Below are 15,859 nucleotides of genomic sequence, written 5' to 3'. Positions count from 1 at the left end.
ATTTCATTCTTTTGAGTTGATTACTGAGATAAAAGTCTGGTGGCTTAGTGGTTAAGGCACCATGCTAGAAAGCAGGAGACCATGAATTCAAGTCCCACTTTAGCCACGAAAGCCAGCCGGGTAACTTTGGAGCCAGTCACTCAGCCCAACCAATCTCACAGGGTTGTTGTTGTGGGGAAAATAGGAGGAGGAAGATATGTTAGATATGTTCGCCCCCTTGTAAAAATAATGAATCAGAATCGCAATAGAGCTGGAAGGGACCTTGGAGGTCTTCTAGTCCAACCTCGTGCTCAAGCAGGAGAACCTATACCATTTCAGACAAGTCCAGTTTCTTCTTAAAAACCTCCAGTGATGAAGCAGCCACAACATCTGAAGGCAAGCTGTTCCACTGGTTGATTGTCCTCACTATTAGGAAGTTTCTCCTTACTTCCAGCTTGCTTCTCTCCTTGATTAGTTTAGCTTCTCTCCTTTACTAGTTAATAAAGGCAGGATAAAAATAAAAAAAATAAAAATACCTGGTCTCATAATGAAGATCCATGTGTTCGATACCAAGTTTCATGCTTGTTTAAAAAACATTCTCATCTGTTTTTCATACATTTATGCATTTTAAAATGCTATGAAAAAAGGAAGATTATTGTTTCCATTAAAAGTCTAGGTAAACTTTTTTCAGGGCTACTCATAGTCATTTTTCTCCATTGTAAGCCTTTTAGATGGGATGCGTTATTAGGAACATTACCTAAAATAGTAGTGGAGCTTTATTTTGTACTTTCCAGTCTTCAGCATATTTATGCATTATTCAAAGCTTTTGAAAGCATTAAAAGTTATTGGCAGAACCATCTTCTGATTCTTTTGCTGAAAGAGATCTCTATTGTCTTGTGTATTCCCAACTGCATAAATTATTTAAAATACTCATGGAACTGAAAAGTCATCCCAAAATGTGCTTTGTGCACCTCCCTGTCTTGAGACCATTATGCTGGAATCCAAAGTCGGTACGAGTTCTGAAGGAGTTAATCGGTTTGTTTTTCTCTGTGCTTAGGTGGAATCTTGGCCAATAAACAAAACTGCTTTGATGACTTCCAACATGCAGCTGAGTATCTTGCCCAAGAGGGATATACATCTCATAAAAAGCTGACTATTAATGGAGGTTCAAATGGAGGCCTCTTAGTTGGTAAGATCAGGCTCTATATTTCTCTGTTATTGGATTACCTTGGAAGGATTTAATGCAAAGCAACTTGGGAGTATGCAAAGGAGAGATCTTAAAAGGCCATTTTTTTTAACATTCACCAATGTACTACTTAATAGAATCACAAAATTTGCTCCACATCTAGACATCATATAGAGATGCAAAGTACCCTTTTGCACATCTGTTTCTATATAACCTATATACATAATGTGTTGGCTAGGACTAGCTACACAAAGAATTCAGTACATAAAAAGATGGTTTTCAAACCTGGTTTTCTCCAACTATGTTAAACTATAAGATCTTCAATTTCTAGACAGAAAGTGCCTAAAGCAGGGGTGTCAAACTGGGGCCTGCAGGCTGGATGCATCATAGTGAAACTGCGCCCACCCCATTGCCGGCAATGGCAAAAAAGTCGTGATATGTCATGACACGTCACGTGACGTTGCGAGTTTGACACCCCTGGCCTAAAGGATAATGAGATCTATAGCCCAGGACATCTGAGCTGAGCTGAAAAAATATTCTACTGGGAAGACACAATTCAAATTTGTATCCAACTAAAGTGATTAGTAAACATTGACTTATGTCCATTTTTAATTGCCAGTTACTATTTTTGCTCCATGTTCCCTTCTTGTGTACCTGCTAATTGATCATCCAGAACAACATTTTTGGGAGGCTGGGAATTGCACTTACAGTGTTCTAGAAAAATAAGCATCTGTAATAGGCGGGATAATGGCATAAATTGGATTGTAGGTGCATAATGCATAAAGCGGGATTTTGGGGGAGTTCCCCCTTTTCCTTTTGAGTGGGTGGAGTGCTTTTTTCAAAATTTGAGAAGCTAGTTGGTCTTGCCTAGGCCTCGAAAGAGGGAGAAAATGATAGGCATTTCATCAGAAAGGGCTTTGGGAGTACAAGTTGCCTACCTGTGTTCAAAACATGGAGCTTTGTTTTTTATAGTTATATTAAACATTAGACACAAAATGTTTTAATCTCACGGTGGAAGTGTTCCAGTATCACCTGCTGTTAATTTTTAAAGATAATTATTGCTTAACAGAATAGCTAGAGTTGGAAGGGCCTTGGAGTTCTTCTAGTCCAATCCCCTGCTCAAACAGGAGACCCTATACCATTTCAGACAAATGGCAAAAATCTTAAAAGCCTCCAGTGTTGGAGCACCCAAGACTTCTGCAGGCAAGTCATTACACTGATTAATTGTTCTGTCAGGAAATTTCTTCTTAGTTCTAGGTTGCTTCTCTCCTCTGCTTTGATGCTGAAGTAACATTTGGTACCTCAAGTTTTCAAACACTATCTCTTCTTATGCACTGTATTTGAAACCATCCTCTAGTAGGTATTCAGCAATGCTAATAGGTGAGCATCTTTCCAACTTTTTCAGCTGCCTGTGCCAACCAGCGCCCAGATCTATTTGCCTGTGTGATTGCTCAGGTAGGAGTGATGGACATGCTAAAGTTCCATAAATTCACCATTGGTCATGCGTGGACTACAGATTTTGGCTGCTCGGATTATAAAGAACAGTTTGACTGGCTGATCAAGTAAGTAAAGAATATCTCTCTGTTTACATACAGTATACTCCACTAGACTGCTGAATAACAATAATAAAGATGCTGCTTATTTTTCTATTTTGTTGCACAAAAGCTGAGTAATATAAAGTACTTTAATGTGATTTAGTAGTATAAATTAAATGTGGATATATTCCACATTTTTATATTTTATATTCCACATTTTTTTCTTCTTTTTAAGATTTGGTGACCAGAACAAGGTAGTATTCCACAACAAAAAGAAAATCTTATAGAGAACTGTATAAAGCAGTTAAAGTGCCTGCAGCTGGCTTTATTTTTGATCCATAGCCTAATAACCTCTAGCACTGAATTTTCTATTTTTTAACCTTTGTTGATCATACCAAGCTATCTGCCAATGAATAAGTTTTCTAGCTCTGTTCAGGCTTCAGATCCATGCTGGAAGATTTGAAATAATGCAGGGTATAGAAAGGATGGGATCAGTGGGAATAATTTTTCAGGAGCAGATGCCTTCTTTGCATGATATGGATTGGGGTATATTGCATATTATGGATGGCTGTATCCAGTTGTTTTTCCAGCTGCAATTATCCTGCTCCTCCCCCATTCCCTAGATCTTTTGAAGTAGAAGGCAGTATTGTTTGTCCATTTATCTGGCTATTGATGGCCATAAAGCACAAATGCCATGTATCTCTTCTGCAGATATTCTCCTCTTCACAATATCAAAGTACCAGAAGGTGATGGAGTCCAGTATCCTGCAGTGTTACTTCTTACAGCTGATCATGATGACCGAGTGGTGCCTCTTCATTCCTTGAAGTTTATTGCTTCTCTGCAGTATACTGTAGGTCGAAGCCCCAAACAAATCAATCCGTTACTAATTCATGTTGACACCAAGGCTGGTCACGGTGCAGGCAAGCCAACAGCCAAAGTTATAGAGGAAGCATCCGACATGTATGCCTTTATAGCAAGGTGCCTAAATCTTGAATGGATAGAATAGATTGTTACTGTTCCAGTTAGAAATCAAGGGCTTTTAACAACATTTTAAAACACTACACTCGGTGTAGTACTTACATTTAAGGACTGCCACTCCTGGCTTCCCGTGAACCTTGATATCCATTCTGCTTCTGTTGGGTGTTTACTTTGCCGCCTCACTTTTAGGTTCAGTCGTACATTTTAAATAGCATGTTATGATAAATAGACAGATTGCAGATGATGCTGTTATGTGGATTCTTAAAGAGTCAAAATGTTGGTGATAATTATTCATACACAACAGTTTTAATGTAATTTTTCTCCTTGTCAACCTATCTGGCTCACTTTGTAATTAAATGTAAGTACTGTTCCAGTATAAGCTGTCAAGTTGTATTTTCTTTGCAACCCCAGTAGTTCCCAAACGTTGAGATTGTTGCCAGTGTTCCTCTATTAAAACAGCTGTACTACAAACACTGAATAATTTTAGGTTTTGTGCGGGTACTCTTTTCATTAGTACAGAGTAAAGAAATATTGTAGATATTATCTCATCCATATATGCACATACACACTCCTTGACTCTTTAACTACAAATTATTTACTTATGTTATGCATGCCTAATTCACAAAATCATGAATGTTAACTTTTTTTAAAAAAATAGAAACTGACCCCAAAGACTAAAAATACAAACTGAAAGAGAAATGAAAAAAAACTACCATTTATTTTATACTTACCAATAGTTACTGGTTTACTTATGAATTAGTATAATAATGATCATATAAATAAAATATTATTGTAAAATATCACATTTTTTTGCCATGTGACATATATTGCTGTTTCCTTTGATTAGGAGACAACGTTGTCTTTTCCAAAACAAAGGGATCACAAATGTATGACAACTACTCTTTGACAACTGGAATAATACCAGTTTTAAATTTCTCAGTTTGCTTCTTTTAGCCACCCTGTATTTTTTTACACAATTATAATTCCTGGTGGAAAGTCAAATTCCACATTTTTGTATCATTTAATTTTATATTAACATATTCAGTATTAAAGATTCTACCATAAATCTGCTTACGTACATTAATAGACCATCCCCAAAAGTTACCAGTGATGACATGACCATATCATATGGGTCCATGAACCCTCAAATTCTTTACACCTCCACCATATAAAATCCAATATTTATTCTTTTAAATGTATTCTTTGGGATGTCCAATATACCCTAAATTTCACCCTTTGATGAATCAACTTTAATCTCAGTTCTGTTGTTACCGTTTTAACATTTTAAACAATATTGCATACATTGATAGGACTCTATCAAAGATATCAGTTCTTTAATCCAAGTTTGAAATATTCCAGAAATTACCATATTAAAAATATTCTTCAGCTTTTGATAGAGATGCTATAGGTTTTAATTCTGTCATTGATTCCACAAGTGAGCAACTCCAGAGCCTTTGAAGCAGCTGAAATTTATGATCTGTATGACTTTGTTAAAATACACTTAAGCTGAAGATACGTCTACTTTTAATGTACATTTTACACTAAGCATAAAGAAAAAGGACTAGCTCTTGTCTTTATTTTCTTTTCCTTTACGGACTATATATACAATAATGTTGTTAAAATAACAATTAAGAAGATTCAGAAGTAGCTGAATCTTTCATTAAACTGATAGTCACCAGATGTTTTGGATTATGTTTCTCATAAAAATAGTATGGGCATTGATGAAGCATTGATAGAGTATAAACAATCTGTGTTTATACTTTATTATGTCCCTTCCTTATCTATCTTGTCCAAAGGTTATATTTTTCAGTTGAGAAACTGCGATGGTTCTGAATATTGTTTCTTACACACACACATGCTTTTATACTATATCCTTTTGGTCACTAGATACGATAGGATCAGTAAGTGCAGACTACAGAGTTGAGTCTGATGATTTCCCTTGCATGTCAGCAATCTCCCTCAGCTTCAAATTCCATTCATTTATTTTTATCAATATTTTATTTAATGTAACAACTTTCTTTTGCTTACTATTTTTTTTACATTATGCATAATGCTGCATACTTTGAAAGGAAATAGCCCAATAGGATTGTATTTATGAATATCATGGCTATTTTGGCAGGATAAGGGTGGTAGCCTTCTGTTTCAGAAATTGTAGTCAATGCGAATAACTTAAATTGCTTAAATTGTGTAGTTCCTAAGGAAATCTGCTACCTTATGACTTCATAATGAGCTGGGGTTGCAGTTTTGAATCAGGAACAAATTTGATATAATTATCTTCCTTTATTGTATGCAATTCCTCCTACGGAAGTTCTCCTTCTAATAAATTGTTCTTCCCCAAGATCTTAGAAGCTTTCTAATAGTTGGCCTCTGCTACCTGCTTGGAATCTCCTGACAAAATCAAAACAGATTCAGCTACTAAGTCCAGTCGTGAAATCTACTTGCAGATGGGTTCTGAGACTGGAAGGCTGCGGCATCTGAATTCGGACATACGATTAATTATACAAATAGTACAAATAACACCTCTTAAGAACAATGCTATAAAATTTCCTTTCTTTTAAATTATTGTTATGTAGTTAAAAAAATTAAATAGGATTCAATAAGAAGAGGAATAGTCAAATAGATATAGATAGATGGTATATAAATTGTGTACAATAAAACAGCTGTGGGGGGAACTACAGGGTCTTTTATATACATATGCTGTACCAGATGATGGCTCTATAAATTTGATTCATATGTATTAAGAAAAAAACCTAACAGGTTGCTAAACAGGTCTTTAAGCAAGAACTACCTTGTATTATCCAACTTTTAATTCAAATTTCCCATTTTTAAAAAAACTACTTCCTTAAAAAGTAGAAAACAGGAGAAGATTGATGCTTTTGCTTTCTGCATCTAAGTATCTTAATGGCCAATTTCGTAAACAGAATGATGGGAGATTACTCTGACCTGTGTATATAATTTAAAAATCTGATATAAGCAACGGCAATGCAGTCCTTACCTCTGAATCTATGGGCTACAGAGATTAAGATAGGATAGAGTTACTCTTTTTTCTCTGAACACAAAGATACTCTGACACTGAGTGTACCTATGGTTTTAGAACTATGGATGATTCATCATCACTTTCTCCCCACCACACATCAAATTGTTTTACTAATTTGTTGTTGATTGCATTATTTGCTATTATGTTTTTCAACCCAGCTGCCTGATGGTTTTGTTCAAAGAAAACCTAACTACTGTATAGAATGCAAATGGCAAAGAATTGTTAAGACTGTCATATCCTTTATCTGTTTCCTGATGAATGACCCAGGAGAGCAGATTTTAAGTTGATGTTCCTGAGACTACTCAAAACCACATTATAGTCTCGCATATTTTCTAACTGTTTCAGCACCTCAGTTTTTATTTAATGTTGTGTCTCACATTCTCTCATTAACCTTTCCTGATTGCTCACGGTGACCTGTAGGAAAACAACTGACAAGTGCATTGTTGTATGCTATTTTTGAGCTTGACAAATTGCCCTCTTTTTCTCATTCATTTTAACCGTATCACCTATTCCAATTTTCTGCCCATTATAGTAGTTCTTTTGCTGTTTTCATTTTGTCCATACCATAAATTATTTGGATCATTAGCACTCAGAATTTTAGAATACCTAATACCTACAGAGATAAACTAGCTGCCTTCACAAATTTATAATCTATTTATCAGCCTTTCTTCTATCTAATCATAAACCGTGCATTTTTATGACAGTTTTATAAGAGGAAGATCATATCCAGTATTTACCTGTAATATTCCTCTGGTGGGTTCATAGGATTTAGGCCTCATACTTGATTTGGCACAATTTATCAGGTAACCATTTTGTTCTTTTTGTCTCTCCTATAACTTTAAGTACAGATTATGCTGACTGACCATGTTCAGAAGTGCCTTTATGTGAGTAGAAGACCCTTAACTATCACTAAGGCCATTTTGTTAGTGCAAGATTTTTGTGTGACAAAAAAAAGTAAAATGGAAATATGGCTTCCACATGTCTTACGTGTTGTAGAGTCTCTTGTAGAAATTAAACTTGCACAATTTACACATGATCTCTTGTATGGGGTCACAGCAAATGATGTCATTGTCAGAACTTTTTTTAAGAGCACTTCTGGATTCAGCCCAATGTGGAAAAAAGAGTCTGAAAGCATCATTACAGTAAAAATACTTAATTTGGAAAGCCTTATCTCGAACAGAGTCTGACCAATATATAGAGTAAATAAACAGGTATTTCATTAACTATGGATTAAAGAAAATGACTGTTGGCTAATATTTTTCATAAGATTCAGAAATGTTTTCTGGATATGCTTAATTAAAATTTGCTGGACTATACAATCATCTAATATTTATGAGTTCACTGAACCCCTCCTGGCTTGTTTTATTCTTTTGCTCATTTAGTTTGGATACTGTTTTAACTTTTTCAATTTGCCACTGTAATTATTTTGGTCTACTTTATTAACACCACCACTGAACTATCAGGATTTGTTTGTTTGTTTGTTTAAAAATTTATATGGCCACCCATTTCAATCAACTCTGGGCAGCTCAGAAAACAACAATAAAACCTATAAATAAAAAAGAACAATCATAAAGCAAAGAAAACAGTAAAATGATAAAATACCTGTGCCATGACTTGAGCTTTGGGTTTTTTTCTTCATAACAACCAATTTATCTTGATTTTCTTTCAGAAGTATGCAGCTTCTATAGTCTTGCACGTTTCTCCGCTATGCACATCTTTCTCTCTAGACTTCATTAGCACTTCCTTTGCAGCTGCGAAATACAATCAATTGGTCTGATTTGTCCATGTTCTTTTCCTCCATCCCCCAAAAGTGAATGTTTTGATCATTATATAAAGTTTTGTCAGTTAAACCAAAAGTCATACTGTATTGCCAGGTAACTGCTAGGAAAAAATGGTTACATATACACTTACCATAAAGGAAACAAATGCTAGCCAACAGCTGCTGTTAAAGACTACTTAGCACATCCAAATGAACATTTCAACATGACAGGGTTACTGAATCAGTGGCCCTAAAACTGGCAGTACTTTTGAAAGCAGTCTTGATCCCTGCTAGATTACAAACTGATGGGAACAGGTGGGAAGATCAAATACAGCAGTTGCAACACAATCCTGGACTAATGCAGAGGTTGCCCTATCAGTAGGCAGAGAAGTAGCTACTGAAACTAGATTTATTCATTTATTTATTTAGAGAACTTATATAGCTACCTATTTGCTCACAGCAACTTTAGGTAGATTACAAACAATAAAAACACAGTATAGTAAAAAATAAAAGTAAAAAAACAATCACCATTCCCCCCCCGGCAACAATACCAAGTCAAAAACGCCATTTGATCGGCTCCATCCTACTCTGGGTTCCTCATGCCTGCTGGCAAAACCAAATCTTGCAAAAGAGTATCAAAGTGGGGTCCAGTTAGATTTCTGAAGGATGATATTCCAAAGAGAGGGAGCCACCACCATGGAGAAGGCCTTTCTTCTAGGTCCCGTCAGATATACCACCTTAGGGGACGTGACCCACAACATTCCTTGCCTCCCCGCTCTAGTGGGTTGGGTGGATGTGATGGTCCCTCAGATAACCTGGTCCCTCATCAATGATCTTGATTATCAACAAGTGGTAAGGCAAATTATTTACCTTACTTTGTATTATTATTATTTTTTTACAGTAAGCTTTTTGTTGTTTTTTTCTCTACATATGTTAATTTTTCAATCAGCGTGTGAGCTGGGTTCATAAAACGCTAATACATACTCAAGTCCTACTCTTTGGTTCTCTCCTCTAACCATTTGTAGAATAAATTCCAGCTTTGGTAATATTCTGTTTCTTCTTTGCCTTTCAACCTCATAGTTAGTCTGTCCATCTCAGCGCATTCCAGTATTTTTTTAATTACTTCTTCCTCTGATGGTATTCATTCATTCTTCCAACATTGCGCATAGATTATTGTTGCTGCCGTTATAATATGTAGAACCAAATATAAATTTTGCTTATTAATCTCTTCTGGTATTATACCTAATAAAAAATTCAGGATTAAATACTACATGTTCTCCTAATATTTTTTCTAACCAAGCATGTATTTTTTTCCAATAGGCTTTTACTTTGTCACATGACCACCAGATATGATAGTACGTACCTGAATTATGTTTACATTTCCAACATTTATCTGACACATTTTTAAACATTTTTGCTAATCTTGCTGGTGGCAAGTGCCATCTATAAAACATTTTATATAAATTTTCTTTATACGCAGTTGACATTGTCAATTTATAATTTCTCTCCCATAATTTTTGCCATTTTTCTAATTCTATATTATAACCAAAGTTTTTCGCCCACCTTGTCATTGTCTCTTTAGTTTGTTCACTTTCCATCTCTAAAATTAACAAAAAATTATACATTTTCTTAATTAATTTCTCATCAGAAGTTAACAATATCTTATCAAATACAGTTTGTTCTTTATAAAATCCGTAGTTTCACGTCTTTTTCATATCTATTTTGTATTTGTAACAATGCCCACCATGACATGTTGATGCTCTGATTTTCCAGCTCTTGTTTCAATTTTAATGTCCCATCAGTATTCAAAATTTCTCTATATGCCCAAGTTTTTTCAAAATCTAACAAATTTGGGTGTGAGAAAGCTTCTGTTGTTGATAACCATCCTGGAATTTTTACATATATTTTAGTTTTAATTTTTTCCTATACTGTTATCAAAGCATTTCTAATACAGTGATTTTGAAAATACTTATGAATTCTGTTTTTCCCGTACCACAAAAAAGCGTGCCACCCCAATTGTAAGTCATGTCCCTCCAAATATAACAACCTTTTATTCCTAAGCATTATGCATTCTTTCACCCATGTTAATACAGATGCTTGATAATACAAAGCCCACTCGGGTAGGCCAATAATACTTTGTATTATTTTTATTCTATGCAGTTGGGAGAGATACTGAAAAGCTTATTGGCTAACTAGCTACACTACGTGCTGTTTGAGTAAATGAGGTCATTATTTGTTGCAAAGTACCTTGGAATCATTGGCAGAATCTCTTTTCAAAGCCATTGGAGGGAGGAACCTCTAATGGGAATTATGGAAGATGCAGTGGATCAGAAAGATTTCATACAAATCTATACAGTATTGCTCTAAAGATACTGTATTGGACATGCATTTTGGGTACAAAAGAGATGCAGTTAAAAATTCTTTAGGAGAAAGAGCCGTATGTAAAACCTCAGAAGTGCTTCTTGATCCTAAGTTGGTTCATATTCCTAAGCCAGTCAAGGTTGGTGATGGTTATCGATATTACGATCATGTACCATCTTGACTATTACAAAGCACTGTATGTGGCATTATCTTTGAAGAGCATCTAGTTCAGACATGTCAAACTCACGACGTCATGTGACATCACGCAATGTATCGGGACGGTTTTGCCATTGCTGGCAATGGGGTAGGCGTGGCTTTTGTGTGACACGTCCGGCCCGTGGGCCGGCAGTTTGACACCCCTGATCTAGATGTTACATCTGCTGCAAAATACGGCTTCGAGCCTGCTGATCAGTGTAAGACAAGTATAATAAGCCTCCTGTGGTGAAATCAGCACTCGTTTTCAGACTGTATTTCTAGACTGGTATTAACTTTTAAATCCCCAATCAGCTTAAGGCTTGACTGACAGGAAGCCATTTTAGACTGTTGAAATTTACAGGATTAGGCCTTACTATCAGTCTAATGTCATGGTTCCAATAGATGAGTCCAATAAATACAGAACTCCAAGGTAAGAGGTTTCCTTAAAGAACATATTTATTGGCTACAAAGTATCGGTAGGATCAAAAGTGAAACCAAGATTGAAGTTCCCTCCCAAAAGTTACAAAGTTGAACTTCCCACCCCAGTAATATGTCATTAATCACATTCCCCAATAAACTACTTTGGCGGGCTTTCTAATGGAAGGCTCAGCCCACCAAAACCCAAGAAGCAGTGACCTTGGTTCCCACAGGACAATTTATTGTTTTGTCTAACCTTAAAAGCACACATCCCCCCTCCCAACTATTGTTCCATGCCAGGAGTGGGCAACTTTGGAGGATGGGGTTTGCACTGAAGTTTTGATTCTTGACTTTCAGGAGAGCACCTTGAAACTATCTAGTAATGCTATGATCTCACCATAATGAATGTGTTGGGGAGGGGCAGTCAAAATGGGAATAGGAGGAAAGCTACTTCACTTCCCATCTTTAAAAAAAAAACAACTCTCCCCACCACCACCAAATTTGGCCACATTGCCACTGAATTTTGGTGATACAACTTGGAATGCTGGGGAGTTGTAAATACACTGCTGTGGGGATGGCAGGCAGCCTCTGAGCCGCTGATTGCCTATACCATAAGAAATATTAATTGCAGCAATAATACAATAGATGTATAAGAAGATTCACCAATAATACATACTTCATCCATCTAGCCCAGCTTTGCTTGTCGTGGGTGCCAATGTCCTCATGATGTCTGAAGAGAGTTTTCCTGCTGTGATAACTATAGATACACAGCATTTTAACCTAGATGTTTTGCAATGAGCTTTAGAATTTGAGCATTTTGGACTTTTGAGTGTGTGTGAGATCTCAGTACATACAATGTTTTGTAAGGATAAGTGATTTAATCTTACGTTCTGAATGATTGTTCCACATATTTAATCAATGCCACTTAAAAGATTCTTACCAGAACTTTTTCACTGAAGATGGAAGGCATTCTCCTAAACTTCATCCATAATAAATGAAAGTCCATTAACAAGGAGAGTAAGATGACAGATTTGGAGATAGGAGACTTTCCCATCCAGCTATCTTGAATTCAACTATCACTTTTATGAATCCTCGAAACAAAGGACAATTGAAAAATTCAGGACCTTCAACTTTATGAAATCATAAACTCTGAGTAAATGTATCAGCTAATTCTGCTTGCATCCGTTCAAAATGGTTGATGCTCAAATTTCTTTCTTAATTGTGTGATCCATACTCCATACTGTACTACTACTGAGAGACTTCTAGCTGTTGCTCCCTGAATACCTGACTCTCCATGGATCAGGATGTGTATTTAGATGTAGGCTTTTACTGACATAGGAGAAGAATAGAAATTCAAAGTATGGAGTTCGAAACAGAATCACGAATAACAGGGTAACGAAACTATGTCACTGCTGCAAATATATATTTCTATTTATGCTCGCAAAACAATGCTAACACCAATAATTATAAAAAAGTTCCTTACAGTGCTCAGAGCACCCATCACAAACACCTTGTTCATTGTAAGCTTTCAAATGTAAGATGTACATGTACCCCTGAGTTGGCAGGAATATAAATTAAAGCACCTATAACTGATGGCTGTCTCATCTTCCCTTAATCCATGTAGCAAAAGGGAGTTCACCTTTGAGTAATTAAATGATACCAGATATCTTAATTTAGGAGTTTGTTTTTTTCTAACGTTCAACCAGAATCTGCCTTCTTGCAATTAGTTGCATTAATTTGGGTCCTGCAGTTCTGAATAACGGAATTTGGTCTTGGGCTGCTTCTCTCTGATATCCTCTTAGAGTTATTAAGAGTGCAGTCCTATCCACCTCAGCCTTCTCAAAAATAAACATTTCTAATTCTTCCAATCTCTCTTAGTAGGACTTTGTTTCTAATCATGAGTATCCTCTCTGCTCTTATCTGGCCAATTTCTGTCAGTCTGAAAAGTATGAAGCCTAAAAGAAGGAGCCATTGGTGAATCTCACCAGAACAGAATGCAATAGAAGTTCATGATTTTGAACTTTGTTGACATGGTCTAAAATTACCTTATCCTTTTTTCTTTTTTCTTTTTCTTTTGCAGCAATTTCATAGTTACTTAAACCATATATTCACTATCCTATACCTGTGCATTTGACTTCTGTTTCCAAAATGAAGAATTTTGCTTTTTTTCAGGTTCAGCTCATTTTTCTAATGGTTAGCCTGGCAAAGCCTTATGTTACCACTTACTTACTTATTTCCTGCCTTTATTCTTTTTACAAATAACTCAAGGCAGTAAACATATCCAGCATACCTTCCTCTTTTCCCACAACAACCTTGTGAGGTGAATTGGGCTGAGGAGAATGACTGACCCAAGGTCATCCAGCCAGCTTTCATGGCTAAGGAGGGACTAGAACTCAGGTCTCCCACCTTCTAGCCAGGCACATTAACCACTAGACCAAACTATTGTCAAGGTATTTACAAATAATTTCTTTATGATATATTGCCTTTCCAGGTATTGTTGTCAGACTGATCAGTACATTCTGTGATTGTTTGGGGGCGGGGGGGAGAGAAATGAAGATAGTGAAAAGATTAATCCTGATGGTCTCTATGATATTGCCAAATTATTGGATTTCTGAGCAAGAATAAATATTTTTAGTATGCACTGTATTTCCTTTTCCAGTTGTATTGCTTCTAGAAGTTGCTTTAAAAAAAGTATCATTCCACTGTTATATTCCTATCAAAGGAATCACCCCACCAGCTCTCTGTTACACTATTTTTTTTTTACCATAATTGCTTTCTGTATTAAGAGTTGCCATATAACCCATATTCTGAGAATACGTATATAGAAAACAAAAGCTATAAACTTTATGAGCCAATGTTCCTTGAGATTTCTTATATGGTAGTTTAATAACCCCATTATAGCAAAAATTCCACATCCTTCTCCAATGGATAAGACTTTAGCTCATAACCTAAAGCAATCTTCTTGGTTTCATTGATTTGTCTCCCGTCAGAATTCCCCATCTACAATATAGAAAGGTATTCCAGATAGTTAGCACAAATAATAGTACCTACCTTTCTTTCTGGGGGTGGGTTATTCTTGAATTACCTGTACCTTGGGCTTCCCAGAATGAAATAGTCATGTGACCCCCACATTGACCCAAATAAGCTAACTGGTTTAGGCCAATTTCTTGAGTCTAGATTTCTTGATGAATCAGGACTTCCTCTTCCAGGGATGGCAATTTATCTGAGCATGGTGTTAGCAAGAACCATTCTTTGTATCCCAGCCTTGTCTCATATCAATGGTAGACACTGATGAAAATGGGGCAATTAATATCCACACAACATCCAAAGCAGGAAATAGATCAGGGTATCGATGAAATAAAAACATAAAGCAAGTTATATCATGTAGTTTCAACAACTTAACTAACGTTATTCTCTTTCGTGCTGTTCTACAGCTCATTCAAAAATCATACAAAACTCTAATGTTTTCCTACAAGGACTATTATTATTTTTTTATTATTTTTTTATTTTAATCCCATTTATATCCCGCCCTTCTCCGAAGACTCAGGGCGGCTTACAATTTAAGCACAAACCAATGTGCTTAGCAATAGCCTTCATTCTATGTATATGCCTGCTTATTAGGGCTTTCGCCCCCCTCCCCCAAGTGGCATTATTACAAAGTCAGCTTATTGCCCCCAACAATCTGGGTCCTCATTTTACCTACCTCGGAAGGATGGAAGGCTGAGTCAACCTTGAGCCTGGTGGGATGCGAACCTGCACTAATTGCAGGCAGCTGGTGTTACTTAAGGAGGCATTAGCCCACTGCTCCACCAAGGCTCCTATTTTGAGGCATTAGCCTACTACTACTCCTATTTTGAGGCATTAGCCTACTGCTCCACCAAGGCTCCTATTTTGAAACACATTTTGTATGTAATACATGTGCATAAATATGCATGAGCAAGAGTGCAAATAACATTAAACAAGGAAAACAAATATTATAATATTTATATTTTGCACAACAGAAGATGTAATTTCTGATTTCCAGAAATGGGCTGTTCACATGCATACATCTCACTTACCTCATTTACTTTTTTCTTACTTTCTTAAAAATGCATCACATGGTAACTTGCATACGTGGGTGAACCATCACAATTAAATGACACATTACCTCAGAAACATTCCTCATTGTGAGTACTTGTCATCAGGTATTGAAGGAGGAAGTGAATTATATCCAGGTATAGAGGCCAAATGTACATCCTTGACATTCTATCAAGCAAAGATCAACAACTTTTAGTTATAACAATGTGTTTCTCTAAGAACTTGCTACCGTGTTATATTGAAAATTAATTTTAAAATGTCATCACATAGTTGGTTTCAAATAACTGATTGCAGTCATGACATTGTGTATACTTCAACAGTTTTCCATGTGGGGT

At 36.1% G+C, this 15,859-nt stretch overlaps 1 protein-coding gene and 1 long non-coding RNA gene across 3 annotated transcripts in view; one reads left to right on the top strand and one right to left on the bottom strand.

Moving 5' to 3' along the window:
• PREP (prolyl endopeptidase) overlaps window positions 1–3,782 on the top strand; it is a 66,004-nt gene extending 62,222 nt beyond the window's left edge. The window contains exons 13-15 of the mRNA XM_083356054.1: window positions 1,037–1,168; window positions 2,571–2,727; window positions 3,412–3,782. Coding sequence (XP_083212180.1) covers window positions 1,037–1,168; window positions 2,571–2,727; window positions 3,412–3,706 — 584 coding nt within the window. The 3' untranslated portion in view covers window positions 3,707–3,782. The remainder of the gene's footprint in view (window positions 1–1,036; window positions 1,169–2,570; window positions 2,728–3,411) is intronic.
• On the bottom strand, window positions 3,550–14,776 carry LOC310636388. 2 transcript variants are annotated; one of them, XR_014491709.1, is made up of 7 exons: window positions 12,388–12,410; window positions 10,722–10,772; window positions 10,038–10,074; window positions 9,459–9,653; window positions 8,318–8,466; window positions 3,781–3,938; window positions 3,550–3,688 (listed from the first exon to the last, which is right to left on the bottom strand). It is a non-coding gene; the product is annotated as an uncharacterized lncRNA (long non-coding RNA). The 2 variants fall into 2 exon arrangements; XR_014491708.1 differs by lacking the exons at window positions 10,038–10,074; window positions 10,722–10,772 and having other exon boundaries at window positions 9,459–9,716; window positions 12,388–14,776.
• Between the last annotated feature and the right edge of the window lie 1,083 nt (window positions 14,777–15,859).

Source organism: Vipera ursinii (assembly GCF_947247035.1).
Source record: "Vipera ursinii genome assembly, chromosome: 1".
In the NCBI taxonomy this organism is placed as follows: domain Eukaryota; kingdom Metazoa; phylum Chordata; class Lepidosauria; order Squamata; family Viperidae; genus Vipera; species Vipera ursinii.
Note: the sequence above shows the minus strand (reverse complement) of the source record. Positions and strands in the feature narration are given on the sequence as shown.